This window comes from Palaemon carinicauda, chromosome 20 (assembly GCF_036898095.1).
Source record: "Palaemon carinicauda isolate YSFRI2023 chromosome 20, ASM3689809v2, whole genome shotgun sequence".
Lineage (NCBI taxonomy): Eukaryota > Metazoa > Arthropoda > Malacostraca > Decapoda > Palaemonidae > Palaemon > Palaemon carinicauda.
In genome coordinates, this window is record NC_090744.1 from 117,425,652 (window position 1) to 117,445,651 (window position 20,000).

At 32.9% G+C, this 20,000-nt stretch overlaps 1 protein-coding gene across 1 annotated transcript in view; it reads right to left on the reverse strand.

The window, feature by feature from the left end:
• The window catches only part of LOC137660097 (uncharacterized), a 45,645-nt gene that overhangs the window by 449 nt on the left and 25,196 nt on the right, over positions 1-20,000 (reverse strand). The window contains exon 3 of the mRNA XM_068394815.1: positions 1,030-1,363. Within this exon, the coding sequence (XP_068250916.1) occupies positions 1,030-1,363 (334 nt within the window). The remainder of the gene's footprint in view (positions 1-1,029; positions 1,364-20,000) is intronic.

Below are 20,000 nucleotides of genomic sequence, written 5' to 3' on the forward strand. Positions count from 1 at the left end.
CAGGGTAGACGTCGCTTCGAAGCGGAGCGTAAATACATAAGCAGCTTTCCCGCCGGCATTATTGGGTCTTTGGAATATTCCAGCGGGCGCGGGGAAGCGGGGAAGGGGGGGAAGGGGGGGGGGGCGTCTCCATCCAACCATCACTCACCCCCCAAATCAAAAATCGCATCCTTAATTCCTTCGTTTTGAAAATCTTTCCATGAATGTGTGGGGCGGATTACTGGAAAATATACTCGTTCCAGACGCGACCTGGAAGGAACTGGAAGGATGTGGAAGAAGGAGTAGGATGAGAATAGAGGAAGATGGGTGAGAAAATGCAACAGGTATCCTCCCTTGTAACGTAGGAGAGGGGGGAGAGAGAGGGATAGGAGGGAGAGGGAGAGGGGGAGGGGGAGGGGGAGGGGGAGGGGAGGGAGAGGGAGAGGGAGAGAGAGAAAGAGAGAGAGGGAGAGGTTGCCAGGTGTTCTAGGATGAAGGTATAGGATCTCAAAATAAAAATAGGATTTTGAGGATATAGGATAGGAGAGAGAGGGCGAGGGAGAGGGGGAGGGAAAGGGAGAGGGAGAGGGAGAGGGGGAGGGGGAGGGGGAGGGGGAGGGAGAGGGGGAGGGGGGAGGGAGAGGGAGAGAGAGAGAAGAGAGAGAGGGAGAGGTTGCCAGGTGTTCTAGGATGAAGGTATAGGATCTCAAAAATAAAAATAGGATTTTGAGGATATAGGATAGGAGAGAGAGGGCGAGGGAGAGGGGGAGGGGAAAGGGGAGAGGGAGAGGGAGAGGGGGAGGGGGAGGGGGAGGGGGAGGGAGAGGGAGAGAGAGAAAGAGAGAGAGGGAGAGGTTGCCAGGTGTTCTAGGATGAAGGTATAGGATCTCAAAAATAAAATAGGATTTTGAGGATATAGGATAGGAGAGAGAGGGCGAGGGAGAGGGGGAGGGAAAGGGAGAGGGAGAGGGAGAGGGGGAGGGGGAGGGGGAGGGGGAGGGGGAGGGGGAGGGAGAGGGAGAGAGAGAAAGAGAGAGAGGGAGAGGTTGCCAGGTGTTCTAGGATGAAGGTATAGGATCTCAAAAATAAAAATAGGATTTTGAGGATATAGGATAGGAGAGAGAGGGCGAGGGAGAGGGAGAGTGAGAGGAAGAGGGAGAGGGTAGAGCGAGAGGTAGAGGGAGAGAAAGAGGGACAGGTTGCCAGGTGTTCTAGGATGAAGGTATAGGATCTCAAAATAAAAATAGGATTTTGAGGATATAGGATAGGAGAGAGAGGGCGAGGGAGAGGGAGAGTGAGAGGGAGAGGGAGAGGTAGAGCGAGAGGTAGAGGGAGAGAAAGAGGGAGAGGTTGCCAGGTGTTCTAGGATGAAGGTATAGGATCTCTTGGTTCCAATCGTAAAGAAAAAAAATAAAAATAGGATTTTGAGGATAGAATTCCATATTCGAAAAATGGATTTGGAAAAGTGTTGAAGTAAGAAGACTTATTCGGTTACGAAACCTCTTGACAAGTTGAGAGATTAAATGTTTCCCTCTGAAGATTTTGACGTTTAAAAATCCTTTTCCGACCTGATTTATTTAGCACGTTAGGGGCGTGAAGGATATACCTGATTTATTCATCATGATTTCTGCGGTGAAGAATATACCTGATTTTATTCATCATGAATTATTTGGTGAAGAATATACCTGATTTATTTATCATGAATTATGGGGTGAAGAATATACCTGATTTATTCATCATGATTTCTGTGGTGAAGAATATACCTGATTTATTTATCGTGTGTTAAGGGGTGAAGAATATACCTGATTTATTTGTCGTGTGTTAAGGGGTGAAGAATATACCTGATTTATTTGTCGTGTGTTAAGGGGTGAAGAATATACCTGATTTATTTGTCGTGTGTTAAGGGGTGAAAGAATATACCTGATTTATTTGTCGTGTGGTTAAGGGGTGAAGAATATAACCTGATTTATGCATCATGATTTCTGCGGTGAAGAATATACCTGATTTATTCATCGCGAATTAGCGGTAAAAATTATACATGATTTAATTATCACAATTTAAGGGGTGAAAAACATACCATATTTATTCATCATGAATTAAAGGGTAACGAATATACCTGATTTCTATATCACAAATTAGAGGTTGGAGATTAAAACAGTTTTTTAACCGGGGAGTGACGGAAATACAGTATACAAAGCCTAATACTCAAATAGAAAATTTATTCTAATTTTCCGAAATATGATTTTCAACATAAATCAAAAGGTTTATCATAGTACTTTTGAGGTTTAGAAAATACATATATTTCGAAGCCCGAATTTAAGAGAACTATATATATATATATATATATATAGTATATATGTTTATATATATATATATATATATATATATAGTGTATATATACATATATATAAATGAATATATATATATATATATATATATTTATACATACACACACATATATATATATTGTTTTTATATATATATATATATATATATATTCATTTATATATATGTATATATACACTATATATAAACATATATATATATAAATATATATATATACATACTTATTCATTTATATATATATATGTATATATATACATATACATATATATATGTATATATATATATATATATATATACACATATATATATATATATATACATATATATATATATATATATATACACACTGCATTGTATATGTATATAAACAGTAAACATATATAATCACATAAATGACATAAAATGAAAATCAACTTAAATTCATCTTCATTTGAAGATGCCATGTACGTAGCCTATATATACAAATACAAAAAAACTCGTATAATCTAACTAACAGATGAAAAAACACAATAAAAACCATCATTATAATCCAAGTATGTGACGCTGGTCTCCAAACCCAAGAAGAAGAAGAGGGTCGCCCAAAATAATGAGGGTTAAACCCTCAAACCCCACCGGGAGGTTCAGCAAAAACTGGTCGCTTTAATCCGAGGTTAGTGAGCGAAAAAAAAAATAAAAAAAAAATTTATCTAGAGTTCTAGACAAACATGCTTTTAAATTCCAATGGAGATTGAAGGACAATCCCCCTCCCCCCCCCCCCCCAATAGTTCGGACAACCCTCCCCCCCCCCCACATACCCTCTAGGACAATACCCCCCCCCCCCCCTCACACACACACACAAACACACACAAAAGACAAGTGCAACTTGGGTACACCTTTATCTCGCACCTTGGCGTGGCGTGTCTTGGTCAGTTTAGTACAAGAGGAAAACTGTTCCTTTATCAGTTTTATGTGAAAGGAAAACTGTTTCTTTAAACTGTTTAATACGTCTGGGAAAAAAAATTTCAATGAACAGTTTAATGCAACAGGAAAACTGTTCCTTTATCTGTTCTATGTAAGAGGAAAACTATTTCTTTAACCTGTTTAATGCGTTGGGGGAAAAATGTTCCATTGAACAGGTTAATGCACCAGGAAAACTGTTCCCATGTCAGTTAAATGTGAGAGGAAAAAAATTCCTTTATCAGTTTAATGCATCTGGTAAAGTCCCTTTATCAGTTCAATATAAGAGGAATACTATTTCTTTGTCAGTTTTGTGTGAAAGGAAAACTGCTCCTTTAACAGTTCAATGTAAGAAGAAAACTACTCCTTTATCAGTTCAATGTGAGAAGAAAACTGTTCCTTTATCAGTTTTATGTAAAAGGAAAACTGCTCCTTTACCAGTTTAATGTAAGAATAAACTTTTCCTTTATCAATTTAATGCAACATGAAAACTGTTCCTTTGTCAGTTCAATGTAAGAGGAAACCTTTTCCTTTATCAGTTTAATGAATCAGGAAAACTCCCTTTATTAGTTTAATGTAAGAGGAAAACTGCTCCTTTATCAGTTTAATGTAAGAGGAAAACTGTTCCTTTATCAGTTTAATGTAAGAGGAAAACTGTTCCTTTATCAGTTTAATGTAAGAGGAAAACTGCTCCTTTACTAGTTTAATCTAAGGGGAAACCTGTCTCTACCAGTATAATGTAAGAGGAAAACTGCTCCTTTATCAGTTTATTGTAAGAGGAAAACTGCTCCTTTATTAGTTTAATGTAAGAGGAAAACTACTCCTTTATCAGTTTATTGTAAGAGGAAAACTGCTCCTTTATCAGTTTATTGTAAGAGGAAAACTGCTCCTTTATCAGTTTAATGTAAGAGGAAAACTGCTCCTTTATCAGTTTAATGTAAGAGGAAAACTGTTCCTTTATCAGTTTAATGTAAGAGGAAAACTGCTCCTTTATCAGTTTAATGTAAGAGGAAAACTGTTCCTTTATCAGTTTAATGTAAGAGGAAAACTGTTCCTTTATCAGTTTAATGTAAGAGGAAAACTGCTCCTTTACTAGTTTAATCTAAGGGGAAAACCTGTCTCTACCAGTATAATGTAAGAGGAAAACTGCTCCTTTATCAGTTTATTGTAAGAGGAAAACTGCTCCTTTATTAGTTTAATGTAAGAGGAAAACTACTCCTTTATCAGTTTATTGTAAGAGGGAAAACTGCTCCTTTATCAGTTTATTGTAAGAGGAAAACTGCTCCTTTATCAGTTTAATGTAAGAGGAAAACTGCTCCTTTATCAGTTTAATGTAAGAGGAAAACTGTTCCTTTATCAGTTTTAATGTAAGAGGAAAACTGTTCCTTTATCAGTTTAATGTAAGAGGAAAACTGCTCCTTTACTAGTTTAATCTAAGGGGAAACCTGTCTCTACCAGTATAATGTAAGAGGAAAACTGCTCCTTTATCAGTTTAATGTAAGAGGAAAACTGTTCCTTTATCAGTTTAATGTAAGAGGAAAACTGCTCCTTTATCAGTTTAATGTAAGAGGAAAAACTGTTCCTTTATCAGTTTAATGTAAGAGGAAAACTGTTCCTTTATCAGTTTAATGTAAGAGGAAAACTGCTCCTTTACTAGTTTAATCTAAGGGGAAACCTGTCTCTACCAGTATAATGTAAGAGGAAAACTGCTCCTTTATCAGTTTATTGTAAGAGGAAAACTGCTCCTTTATTAGTTTAATGTAAGAGGAAAACTACTCCTTTATCAGTTTATTGTAAGAGGAAAACTGCTCCTTTATCAGTTTATTGTAAGAGGAAAACTGCTCCTTTATCAGTTTAATGTAAGAGGAAAACTGCTCCTTTATCAGTTTAATGTAAGAGGAAAACTGTTCCTTTATCAGTTTAATGTAAGAGGAAAACTGCTCCTTTATCAGTTTAATGTAAGAGGAAAACTGTTCCTTTATCAATTTAATGTAAGAGGAAAACTGCTCCTTTACTAGTTTAATCTAAGGGGGAAACCTGTCTCTACCAGTATAATGTAAGAGGAAAACTGCTCCTTTATCAGTTTATTGTAAGAGGAAAACTGCTCCTTTATCAGTTTAATGTAAGAGGAAAACTGTTCCTTTATCAGTTTAATGTAAGAGGAAAACTGTTCCTTTATCAGTTTAATGTAAGAGGAAAACTGTTCCTTTATCAGTTTAATGTAAGAGGAAAACTGTTCCTTTATCAGTTTAATGTAAGAGGGAAAACTGCTCCTTTACTAGTTTAATCTAAGGGGAAACCTGTCTCTACCAGTATAATGTAAGAGGAAAACTGCTCCTTTATCAGTTTATTGTAAGAGGAAAACTGCTCCTTTATTAGTTTAATGTAAGAGGAAAACTACTCCTTTATCAGTTTATTGTAAGAGGAAAACTGCTCCTTTATCAGTTTATTGTAAGAGGAAAACTGCTCCTTTATCAGTTTAATGTAAGAGGAAAACTGTTCCTTTATCAGTTTATTGTAAGAGGAAAACTACTCCTTTATCAGTTTAATGTAAGAGGAAAACTGTTCCTTTATCAGTTTAATGTAAGAGGAAAACTGTTCCTTTATCAGTTTAATGTAAGAGGAAAACTGTTCCTTTATCAGTTTAATGTAAGAGGAAAACTGCTCCTTTACTAGTTTAATCTAAGGGGGAAACCTGTCTCTACCAGTATAATGTAAGAGGAAAACTGCTCCTTTATCAGTTTATTGTAAGAGGAAAACTGCTCCTTTATTAGTTTAATGTAAGAGGAAAACTACTCCTCTATCAGTTTAATGTAAGAGGAAAACTGCTCCTTTATCAGTTTAATGTAAGAGGAAAACTGCTCCTTTATTAGTTTAATGTAAGAGGAAAACTGCTCCTTTATCAGTTTAACGTAAGAAGAAAACTGCTCCTTTATCAGTTTAATGTAAGAGGAAAACTGCTCCTTTATTAGTTTAATCTAAGGGAAATCTGCCTATTAGTTTAATGTAAGAGGAAAACTACTCCTTTATCAGTTTAATGTAAGAGGAAAACTACTCCTTTATCAGTTTAATGTAAGAGGAAAACTGCTCCTTTACTAGTTTAATCTAAGGGGAAACCTGTTTCTTTATCAGTTTATTGTAAGAGGAAAACTGCTCTTTTATCAGTTTAATGTAAGAGGAAAACTACTCCTTTATCAGTTTAATGTAAGAGGAAAACTGCTCCTTTATCAGTTTAATGTAAGAGGAAAACTGTTCCTTTGTCAGTTCAGTGTAAGAGGAACAATTTTGAAAAACCACCACGAAAACCAATGACAAAAAAATGTAATCAATCAACGTGATCAGGAAGAGCTGATGGGAAGAGCACAGAGGGAATTTCCCCGACGTGCTCCAAGGGTGTAAAGCAATTTGAAACGGCGCTGTCTTGAAAGGAAAACTAACAAAGCCTCTCTCTCCTCTCTCTCTCTCTCTAGAGAGAGAGAGAGAGAGAGAGAAGGAGAGAGAGAGAGAGAGAGGATTATCTGTGAGTTGATGTCCATGGGATAGGACACTACCTTACAGATGGGACAATGCCTTGGAGATAGGACCATGCCCCAGAGATGAGACAATGCCCTTAGAGATGGGACAATGCCTTAGAGATGAGACAATGCCTTGGAGATAGAACCATGCCCCAGAGATGAGACAATGCCCAGAGATGAGACAATGCCCTAGAGATGGCACAATGCCCTAGAGATGAGACAATGCTCTAGAGATAGGAGAATGCCCTAGAGATGGGACAATGTCCTAGAGATGAGACAATGCTCTAGAGATAGGGCAAGGCCTAGAGATAGGATAATACCCTAGAGATGACACAATGCTCTAGAATAGGACAATGCCCTAGAGATGGGACAATGTCCTAGAGATGAGACAATGCTCTGGAGATAGGACAATGCCTTAGCGATAGGGCAAGACCTAGAGATAGGATAATACCCTAGAGATGAGACAATGCTCTAGAATAGGACAATGCCCTAGAGATGGGACAATGCCCTAGAGATGGACAATGCCCTAGAGATGAGACAATACTCTAGAGATAGGACAATGCCCTAGAGATGAGACAATGCTCTAGAATAGGACAATGCCCTAGAGATGAGACAATGCTCTAGAATAGGACAATGCCCTTGAGATGGGACAATGCCCTAGAGATAGGATAATGCCCTAGAGATGAGACAATACTCTAGAGATAGGGCAATGCCTTAGAGATGGGACAATGCTCTAGAGATAGGGGAATGCCTTAGAGATCGGACAATGCTCTAGAGATAGGACAATGCCTTAGAGATGGGGCAATACTCTAGAGATAGGGCAATGCCCTAGAGATGGGACAATGCTCTAGAGATAGGACAATGCCCTAGAGATGGGGCAATACTCTAGAGATAGGGCAATGCCCTAGAGATGGGACAATGCTCTAGAGATAGGACAATGCCCTAGAGATGGGGCAATACTCTAGAGATAGGGCAATGCCCTAGAGATGGGACAATGCTCTAGAGATAGGACAATGCCCTAGAGATGGGCAATACTCTAGAGATAGGACAATGCCCTAGAGATGGGACAATGCTCTAGAGATAGGGCAATGCTCTAGAGATGGGACAATGCTCTAAAAAATTGGTCAGTTCTCTAGAGACTGACCATATATACATATCATATGCGGCCAAGTTCCATCTCCATCAAACTGTGACCAGGGAGGACCAGGCAATGGCTGCAGATGACCTACAAGGTAATCCAAGGGGCTACACATACACCGAATACTCTGATCCATTCTTTACACATTCTCTTCTGTCCTCATACACCTGACAACACTGAGATTACCAAGCAATTCTTCTTCACCCAAGGGGTTAGCTACTGCAATGTAATTGTTCAGCGGCTATTTTCCACTTGGTAGGGGGTAGAAGAGACTCTTTAGCTATGGTAAGCAGCTCTTCTAGGAGAAGGACACCCAAAATCAAAACATTGTTCTCTAAGTCTAGGGTAGTGCCGTAGCCTTTGTACCATGATCTTCCACTACCTTTGGTTAGGGTTCTCTTGCTTGAGGGTACACTCGGACATACTGTTATATCTTATTTCTCTTCTTCTTGTTTTGTTTAGTTTTTATATATGAAATGTTTATTTTGATGTTACTGTAATAGAAATATTTTATTTTTCCTTGTTTTCTTTCCTCACTGGGCTATTTTCCCTGTTGGAGCCGCTGGGGCTTATAGTATCCTGCTTATCCAACTATGGTTGTAGCTTAGCAAGTAATAATAATAATAATAATAATAATAATAACTGGCAGAGACTGGTAATACCTGCAATTTAAAAAAAAAAAAATTGACAGAGTTGAAAAAAACAGACAGGTGTTATGCCTGTCTTCCCGACTCCAAGGACCCCGTCTTCCTCCCTTCTGTCCAAGACAGAACCCTACCAAAGGGTTAAGACGGGGCACCATACCGAAGCAATTTCGGGCCAGAAAAACTTTTGCCCAGGGTGTTTGCCGGATCATAAATCAAGGTGTTTTGGGGGAGGGGAGTTTTTTGGAGCAAAACCAAGAAGGGGGAGGGGTTGGAGGAGGGGTATAGAAGGAGGGAGAGGAGAGGGGGTGGGGGGTGGGGGTCATGTGTTTAAGCTAGATATGATAGAAAGAATCTGGATTTAGAAAATGTGACTATAAGTCAGGTTGAAAGGAATGGTAATAATAATAACAATAATAATAAAAATCCCTTTCCAAAACACCTTAGTCCTCCATCAAAATTAGAAAAAAAGAGGGCGTTATAAAAGGGTTATATCAAGCGAAACCATTTCTTTTGTCCCGAGCATTATAATATCTCACGTGGAGGTCATTATGCTAATAAGCTGTTCACCCACACCTGGAGAAGCGATTGTTTACCGTCATAGAAAACGGGAGTGAGGGAGAGACCGCAAATGGGGAGACTGCAATAAAATTCTTAATCATCGCTTCCACCTGAGTGCACAGGCACAGAAGGGCCTTCTCCTACCGTCGCAGCCCTCTGCCGTGGAGACATCCTTTTAGGAGGGGCCTTCCGCTGTCCCTACACCCTATAAGGGGGGAGAGGAGGAGGAGGAGGAGGGGAAGGGGGGAGGGGAGTGCTGTGTTAAGAAGGTTTATGGCAGGAGAAATTTTTCTCTCCTTTTTTCCGGTACGTTAACTTAAAGCTTCAGTCCATAAACTCAAGCAAAAGAATTCTTTTGGCAAACGATAAGACATCAGGACACCGACTATCGGTGCAACCAGCCTCGTGCCTCTCTCTCTCTCTCTCTAATCTCTCTCTCTCTCTCTCTCTCATCTCTCTCTCCTCTCTCATAACAAGTATTTAACCTTAGTTTACTGGGTACACGTTGAACGCTATTTTCAATATTGACAGAAAAACTCTCTCTCTCTCTCTCTCTCTCTCTCTCTCTCTCTCTCTCTGTCGTAATAATAAGCATTTAAATCTTAGTAATAATGGAAAAACTTCGAACATTATTCTTGTATTGACAGAAAATGCAAAAATTACACCATTAACTATACAAAACTTCTTTCATAAAAATAAAATAATTGTAGATGAATAACATTGCATTGAAAAACAAATAAAAAACGAAACAATAATTAAAATAGGAGCAGATACGAGAGAGAGAGAGAGAGAGAGAGAGAGAGGAGAGAGAGAGAAAAGAGGGAGAGAGAGAGAAAATTAGTATTATGATCTATAAAATATGTTATTCTGCTTTGATACGAAGCCACAAATCAGGAAATTATATTTTTTGCTCAAAATTTTTACTTTGCAGTTAGATATCCATCCACGTACATATAACTAGCAAACTCTCTCTCTCTCTCTCTCTCTCTCTCTCTCTCTCTCTCTCATCTTGAAACTATCAGATTTCAATTCAAGCATAAAATTATCAGTGAAAATTTCTCTCTCTCTCTCTCTCTCTCTATCTCTCTCTCTCTCTCCTTTAGAGTATCAGATTTCAATTCAAGCATTAAATTATCAATGAATCTCTCTCTCTCTCTCTCTCTCTCTCTCTCCTCATCTTGAAACTATCAGATTTCAATTCAAGCATAAAATTACCAGTGAAAATCTCTCTCTCTCTCTCTCTCTCTCGCTCTCTCTCTCTCTCTCTCTCTTTCTCTCTCTCTCTCTCATCTTGAAACTGTATCAGATTTCAATTCAAGCAAAGATTTATCACTGAATATTCTCTCTCTCTCTCTCTCTCTCTTCTCTCTCTCTCTCTCATCTTGAGACTATCAGACTTCAATTTAAGCATAAATTTATCAATGAATCTCTCTCTCTCTCTCTCTCCTCTCTCTCTCTCTCTCTCTTGAGACTGTCAGATTTCAATTCAAGCATAGATTTACCAGTGAATATCTCTCTCTCTCTCTCTCTCTCTCTCTCTCTTCTCTCTCTCATCTTGAAACTGTATCAGATTTCAATTCAAGCATAAAATTATCAGTGAAAATTTGTCTCTCTCTCTCTCTCCTCTCTCTCTCTCTCTCTCTCCTTTAGAGTATCAGATTTCAATTCAAGCATTAAATTATCAATGAATCTCTCTCTCTCTCTCTCTCTCTCTCTCTCTCTCTCTCTCATCTTGAAACTATCATATTTCATTCAAGCATAAAATTACCAGTGAAAATTTCTCTCTCTCTCTCTCTCTCTCTCTCTCTCTCTCTCTCTCTCATCTTGAAACTGTATCAGATTTCAAATTCAAGCAAAGATTTATCACTGAATATTCTCTCTCTCTCTCTCTCTCTCTCTCTCTCTCTCTCTCTCATCTTGAGACTATCAGATTTCAATTTAAGCATAAATTTATCAATGAATCTCTCTCTCTCTCTCTCTTAGACTACCAGATTTCAATCTAAGCATAAATTTATCAATGAAACTCTCTCTCTCTCTCTCTCTCTCTCTCTCTCTCTCACACACATCTTGAAACTGTATCACATTTCAATTCACGCAAAGATTTATCAGTGAATATTTCTCTCTCTCTCTCTCTCTCTCATCTTGAAACTATCAGATTTCAATTCAAGCAAAGATTTATCACTGAATATTCTCTCTCTCTCTCTCTCTCTCTCTCTCTCTCTCTCTCTCCACCACCCACTCCTAAAACACTAAGTGACAATAGCCAGGGTTATAATATATCCTCCGAGCGATTTTATGAATCCTAGGATCCGTGAAAAAGGAGGTCAAAGGATTTTAGATCCTTTCGCACAAGTCAGGAGGCCATTATGCAAATTTGACGGCCAATTTACCCGTCAAAGGACAGGTGATATTGTCACCTCCCTGTTATTGACAGGTCGATCTCTTAGCTCAGGGTCGAACGGTTTGATCTTCTTCGTCTTCTTCTTCCAAGACGGAAATGCTCAAATCAATGAGTTTTTCATATAGGTTTAATTTCGGGGTTTTTCTTAAAGTTTCTTAATAGGGGTTTAGGTGAGGATGTTTGTGTTGTTATTGTTGTTGTTGTTGTTATTATTATTATTATTATTATTATTATTATTATTATTGTTGTTGTTTTTGTTGTTGTTATTCATTGGCGGCGGTAATAATAATAATTATAATAATAAAAATAACAATAACAACCACAATAATAATAATAATAATAATAATAATAATAATAATAACAACAACAGCAAACCATAATAATAATTATTATAATAATGATAATAACAACAACAATAATAATAATAATAATAATAATAATAATAATAATAATAATAATAACAACAATAATAATAGTAATAATAATAATAACAACAATAATAACAACAACAATAATAATAATAATAATGATAATAATACTAACAACAACAACCAACAACAATAATAATAATAATAATAATAATAATAATAATAATAAAATTTAATTTTATCTAACATTATAATACTACAGTGTGTGAGGTTTAAAAGAAAAAAAAACTTAAAATGTATGTTTAATCCCCGTAGATTTTATTTGTCTGAAATTGATACCATCATTACTAACTCTACCACTTTCCGTGTGTAACTCCACAATTCTCACTCCCGTCCTCCAGCCCGAGGTAAGTTTGACTCACTAGTGGCAAAAACTGTTATCGTAACAGAGCGAGACTTCCTCATCATAGGGCTGGACTTGCTTTTTCGACTCTCTCTTATATTACCATAATTCTTGTATTATTATTATTGAAATAATAATAGTAATAGTATGATATCATAAAATTACTTGAGGTCTGAAAGTTTATCATCATTATTATTATTATTATTGTTATTAATATTATCATCTGGATTCTTCCTAATATTAACTGATTAATTCAATTAATATTAACTAATAAATTTTTCATTCATCCATTGAATAATTAATCAGAAAACCCAATTAATATTTTAAAAATTTCAAATACGAGAAAAATCTATAAATGAGTCGTCTAAAAAAATTATATCATGAATTAGAAAATGCGATATTTTATAATCATATATAAAACTTTCCAAAAATGCATTACAAATCTTGAATTATATCAATCCGTCGAAGCAGGGTATGTGGGAGTTTATTTTCATTATAATGAAATAAATAAATAAAGAATTTTCACTACAATGAAATAAATAAAAGAAGAATTTTCACTACAATGAAATGAATAAATAAAGAATTTTCCTAAAATGAAATAAATAAATGAAGAATTTTCACTACAATGAAATAAATAAATGAAGAATTTTCACTACAATGAAATAAATAAACGAAGAATTTTCACTACAATGAAATAGATAAAAGAAGAATTTTCACTACAATGAAATAGATAAACGAAGAATTTTCACTACAATGAAATAAATAAATGAAGAATTTTCACGACAATGAAATAAATAAATGAAGAATTTTCACTACAATGAAATAAATAAATATAGAATTTTCACTACAATGAAATAAATAAATGAAGAATTTTCACGACAATGAAATAAATAAATATAGAATTTTCACTACAATGAAATAAATAAATATAGAATTCTCACTACAATGAAATAAATAAATATAGAATTCTCACTACAATGAAATAAATAAATGAAGAATTTTCACTACAATGAAATAAATAAATGAAGAATTTTCACTACAATGAAATAAATAAATATAGAATTCTCACTACAATGAAATAAATAAATGAAGAATTTTCACTACAATGAAATAAATAAATGAAGAATTTTCACTACAATGAAATAAATAAATATAGAATTTTCACTACAATGAAATAAATAAATATAGAATTCTCACTACAATGAAATAAATAAATATAGAATTCTCACTACAATGAAATAAATAAATGAAGAATTTTCCCTAAAATGAAATAAATAAATGAAGAATTTTCACTACAATGAAATAAATAAATATAGAATTTTCACTACAATGAAATAAATAAATATAGAATTCTCACTACAATGAAATAAATAAATGAAGAATTTTCCCTAAAATGAAATAAATAAATGAAGAATTTTCACTACAATGAAATAAATAAATATAGAATTTTCACTACAATGAAATAAATAAATATAGAATTCTCACTACAATGAAATAAATAAATGAAGAATTTTCACTACAATGAAATAAATAAATGAAGAATTTTCACTACAATGAAATAAATAAATATAGAATTTTCACTACAATGAAATAAATAATATAGAATTCTCACTACAATGAAATAAATAAATGAAGAATTTTCCCTAAAATGAAATAAATAAATGAAGAATTTTCACTACAATGAAATAAATAAATATAGAATTTTCACTACAATGAAATAAATAAACGAAGAATTTTCACTACAATGAAATAAATAAATATAGAATTCTCACTACAATGAAATAAATAAATGAAGAATTTTCCCTAAAATGAAATAAATAAATGAAGAATTTTCACTACAATGAAATAAATAAATATAGAATTTTCACTACAATGAAATAAATAAATATAGAATTCTCACTACAATGAAATAAATAAATGAAGAATTTTCCCTAAAATGAAATAAATAAATGAAGAATTTTCACTACAATGAAATAAATAAATATAGAATTTTCACTACAATGAAATAAATAAATATAGAATTCTCACTACAATGAAATAAATAAATGAAGAATTTTCACTACAATGAAATAAATAAATGAAGAATTTTCACTACAATGAAATAAATAAATATAGAATTTTCACTACAATGAAATAAATAAATATAGAATTCTCACTACAATGAAATAAATAAATGAAGAATTTTCCCTAAAATGAAATAAATAAATGAAGAATTTTCACTACAATGAAATAAATAAATGAAGAATTTTCACTACAATGAAATAAATAAATAAAGAATTTTCACTACAATGAAATAAATAAATGAAGAATTTTCACTACAATGAAATAAATAAACGAAGAATTTTCACTACAATGAAATAAATAAATGAAGAATTTTCACTACAATGAAATAAATAAATGAAGAATTTTCACTACAATGAAATAAATAAATATAGAATTTTCACTACAATGAAATAAATAAATGAAGAATTTTCACTACAATGAAATAAATAAATGAAGAATTTTCACTACAATGAAATAAATAAACGAAGAATTTTCACTACAATGAAATAAATAAATGAAGAATTTTCACTACAATGAAATAGATAAAAGAAGAATTTTCACTACAATGAAATAGATAAACGAAGAATTTTCACTACAATGAAATAAATAAATGAAGAATTTTCACGACAATGAAATAAATAAATGAAGAATTTTCACTACAATGAAATAAATAAATGAAGAATTTTCACTACAATGAAATAAATAAATATAGAATTTTCACTACAATGAAATAAATAAATATAGAATTCTCACTACAATGAAATAAATAAATGAAGAATTTTCCCTAAAATGAAATAAATAAATGAAGAATTTTCACTACAATGAAATAAATAAATGAAGAATTTTCACTACAATGAAATAAATAAATAAAGAATTTTCACTACAATGAAATAAATAAATATAGAATTCTCACTACAATGAAATAAATAAATGAAGAATTTTCCCTAAAATGAAATAAATAAATGAAGAATTTTCACTACAATGAAATAAATAAATGAAGAATTTTCACTACAATGAAATAAATAAACGAAGAATTTTCACTACAATGAAATAAATAAATGAAGAATTTTCACTACAATGAAATAAATAAATGAAGAATTTTCACTACAATGAAATAAATAAATATAGAATTTTCACTACAATGAAATAAATAAATATAGAATTCTCACTACAATGAAATAAATAAATGAAGAATTTTCCCTAAAATGAAATAAATAAATGAAGAATTTTCACTACAATGAAATAAATAAATGAAGAATTTTCACTACAATGAAATAAATAAACGAAGAATTTTCACTACAATGAAATAAATAAATGAAGAATTTTCACTACAATGAAATAAATAAACGAAGAATTTTCACTACAATGAAATAAATAAATGAAGAATTTTCACTACAATGAAATAAATAAACGAAGAATTTTCACTACAATGAAATAAATAAATGAAGAATTTTCACTACAATGAAATAAATAAATGAAGAATTTTCACTACAATGAAATAAATAAATGAAGAATTTTCACTACAATGAAATAAATAAACGAAGAATTTTCACTACAATGAAATAAATAAATGAAGAATTTTCACTACAATGAAATAAATAAATGAAGAATTTTCACTACAATGAAATAAATAAACGAAGAATTTTCACTACAATGAAATAAATAAATGAAGAATTTTCACTACAATGAAATAGATAAAAGAAGAATTTTCACTACAATGAAATAGATAAACGAAGAATTTTCACTACAATGAAATAAATAAATGAAGAATTTTCACGACAATGAAATAAATAAATGAAGAATTTTCACTACAATGAAATAAATAAATGAAGAATTTTCACTACAATGAAATAAATAAATATAGAATTTTCACTACAATGAAATAAATAAATATAGAATTCTCACTACAATGAAATAAATAAATGAAGAATTTTCCCTAAAATGAAATAAATAAATGAAGAATTTTCACTACAATGAAATAAATAAATATAGAATTTTCACTACAATGAAATAAATTAATATAGAATTCTCACTACAATGAAATAAATAAATGAAGAATTTTCCCTAAAATGAAATAAATAAATGAAGAATTTTCACTACAATGAAATAAATAAATATAGAATTTTCACTACAATGAAATAAATAAATATAGAATTCTCACTACAATGAAATAAATAAATGAAGAATTTTCACTACAATGAAATAAATAAATATAGAATTTTCACTACAATGAAATAAATAAATATAGAATTCTCACTACAATGAAATAAATAAATGAAGAATTTTCCCTAAAATGAAATAAATAAATGAAGAATTTTCACTACAATGAAATAAATAAATGAAGAATTTTCACTACAATGAAATAAATAAATAAAGAATTTTCACTACAATGAAATAAATAAATGAAGAATTTTCACTACAATGAAATAAATAAATAAAGAATTTTCACTACAATGAAATAAATAAATAAAGAATTTTCACTACAATGAAATAAATAAATGAAGAATTTTCACTACAATGAAATAAATAAATAAAGAATTTTCACTACAATGAAATAAATAAATAAAGAATATTCACTACAATGAAATAGATAAATGAAGAATTTTCACTACAATGAAATAAATAAATGAAGATTTTTCACTACAATGAAATAGACAAAAGAAGAATTTTCACTACAATGAAATAAACAATTAAAGAATTTTCACTACAATGAAATAAATTGATATAGAATTTTCACTACAATGAAATAAATAAATAAAGAATATTCACTACAATGAAATAAACAATTAAAGAATTTTCACTACAATGAAATAAATAAATATAGAATTTTCACTACAATGAAATAAATAAATAAAGAATTTTCACTACAATGAAATAAATTGATATAGAATTTTCACTACAATGAAATAAATAAATATAGAATTTTCATTACAATGAAATAAATATATTAATAAATAAATATATGAAGCTTTGGACATATCATGGAATTCATTAAGCAGAAATAAACATATTAATAAATAAATAAATATATGCTTTGGACATATCATGGAATTCTATAAGCAGAAATAAATATATTGATATATTAATAAATAAATATATGAAGCTTTGGACATATCATGGAATTCTATAAGCAGAAATAAATATATTAATAAATAAACAAATATATGCTTTGGACATATCGTGGAATTCTACAAGCAAAAATAAATATATTAATAAAAAAATGAAGCTTTGGACATATCATGGAATTCTATAAACAGAAATAAATATATTAATAAATATACAAATATATGCTTTGGACAAATCATGGAATTCTATAAGCAAAAATAAATATATTAATAAAAAAAATGAAGCTTTGGACATATCATGGAAGTCTATAGACAGAGTTGGAGATTGTTAAAGACATTCTTGTAACAGACTTGGATATAAATAAAGATATTCCGGTAACTTGAATTAAAGATATCAAAAGACATTCTGGTAACCAAGTTCGAGGTACACAAAGACACAAACAAACAAACAAACACACCAGAGCAAGGAGATGTATCTAAGAACGTAAGTGATAAAGATAGAGCCATCATTGGTACACCAAGATGAGAAAACTGCATAGTTACAGAGGCAGAGAACCTGACCAGTTTGCCACCAACCCGAGAGAGAGAGAGAGAGAGAGAGAGAGAGAGAGAGAGAATTTGGGATGTCTCAATGACTTTTTAGTCCATCCGCGGAGACTCCATTTGCTCTCTAGTAGAGAGATTTAGTTTAAGCATTTACATATCTTGTCTACCTTATTGAGAGAGAGAGAGAGAGAGAGAGAGAGAGAGAGAGAGAGAATTTGGGATGTCTCAAAGACTTTTTAGCCCATCCGCGGAGACTCCATTTGCTCTCTAGAAGAGAGATTTAGTTTAAGCATTTAGGTATCTTGTCTACCTTATTGAGAGAGAGAGAGAGAGAGAGAGAGAGAGAGAGAGAGAGAGTTGCAAGGATTTTGGATGTGTCAAAGACTTTTTAGCCCATCCGCGGAGACTCCATTTGCTCTTTAGTAGAGAGATTTAGTTTAAGCATTTAGATATCTTGTCTACCTTATTGAGAGAGAGAGAGAGAGAGAGAGAGAGAGAGAGAGAGATATTTAAAAGGATTTTGGATGTCTCAAAGACTTTTTAGTCCATCCGCGGAGATTCCATTTGCTCTTTAATAGAGAGATTTAGTTTAAGCATTTAGATATCTTGTCTACCTTATTGAGAGAGAGAGAGAGAGAGAGAGAGAGAGAGAGAGAGAGAGAGAGAGAGTGTTACAAGGATTTGGGATGTCTCAAAGACTTTTTAGTCCATCCGTGGAGACTCCATTTGCTCTCTAGTAGAGAGATTTAGTTTAAGCATTTAGATATCCTGTCTACCTTATTGAGAGAGAGAGAGAGAGAGAGAGAGAGAGAGAGAGAGAGAGAGTTGCAAGGAATTAGGATGTCTCAAAGACTTTTTAGACCATCCGGGGAGACTCCATTTGCTCTCTAGTAGAGAGATTTAGTTTAAGCATTTAGATATCTTGTCTACCTTATTGAGAGAGAGAGAGAGAGAGAGAGAGAGAGAGAGAGAGAGAGAGAGTTGCAAGGAATTAGGATATCTCAAAGACTTTTTAGTCCATCCGGGGAGACTCCATTTGCTCTCTAGTAGAGAGATTTAGTTTAAGCATTTAGATATCTTGTCTACCTTAATGAGAGAGAGAGAGAGAGAGAGAGAGAGAGAGAGAGAGAGTTACAAGGATTTTGGATGTCTCAATGACTTTTTAGTCCATCCGCGGAGACTCTTCCATTTGCTCTATGGTAGAGATTTAGTTTAAGCATTTTGAGTTTTTTATGATCTTCTCTAACTTATTCTTGAGAGAGAGAGAGAGAGAGAGAGAGAGAGAGAGAGAGTTACAAGGATTTTGGATGCCTCAAAGACGTTCTTGTCTAACTTATTGTTAAACTCGTCTACCTCATTGTTACTGTTTACTACATCCGCTGGAAGTCTATTCTAGGTATTTGCTATTTTGTAGGTACAACAATTGCCACACTGAGAGAGAGAGAGAGAGAGAGAGAGAGAGAGAGAGAGATGAGGGCTGAGACTGGATTTTCCAAAAAAAAAAAAAAGGGGGCCACGCCCAAAAAACTCGAAGGTCTCTTAAGATCAGGATTCTTCCATGTGTACTTCTGAAGACCTTGATCCAGCCAGGTGAGGCTGAGGCGTAGCTAGGCAGTATGGCGCAGTAAATATACCTAACTCAATTACGATTTATGACTTTACATAATAATCTCTGGAAGAAGAAGAGCGGGGTCTGCTGGATGATGGAAGAGTTTGTGTATATATATATATATATATATATATATATATGCAGAAGAACCACAGGGAAAATGAAAATACGAAGTTTTCCAATTAAGTCCTGACTAGTTTCGTGATACTTCTTCAGTCGTCTGAAGAAGTATCACGAAACTAGTCAAGACTTAATCGTATATTTCGTATTTTCATTTTCCCTGTGCTTCTTCTGCATGTGAGCATCACGTTTTCCAGTGATTTTTACGCATATATATACAGTCGTTTCTAGGGCCCTGCAGGACAAAAGCCTCAGATATGTCCTTAAGCATGTCTGGGATTTGGCCAGTTTTCATCACAATGGCCAACTGCGGATTAGTGACGATT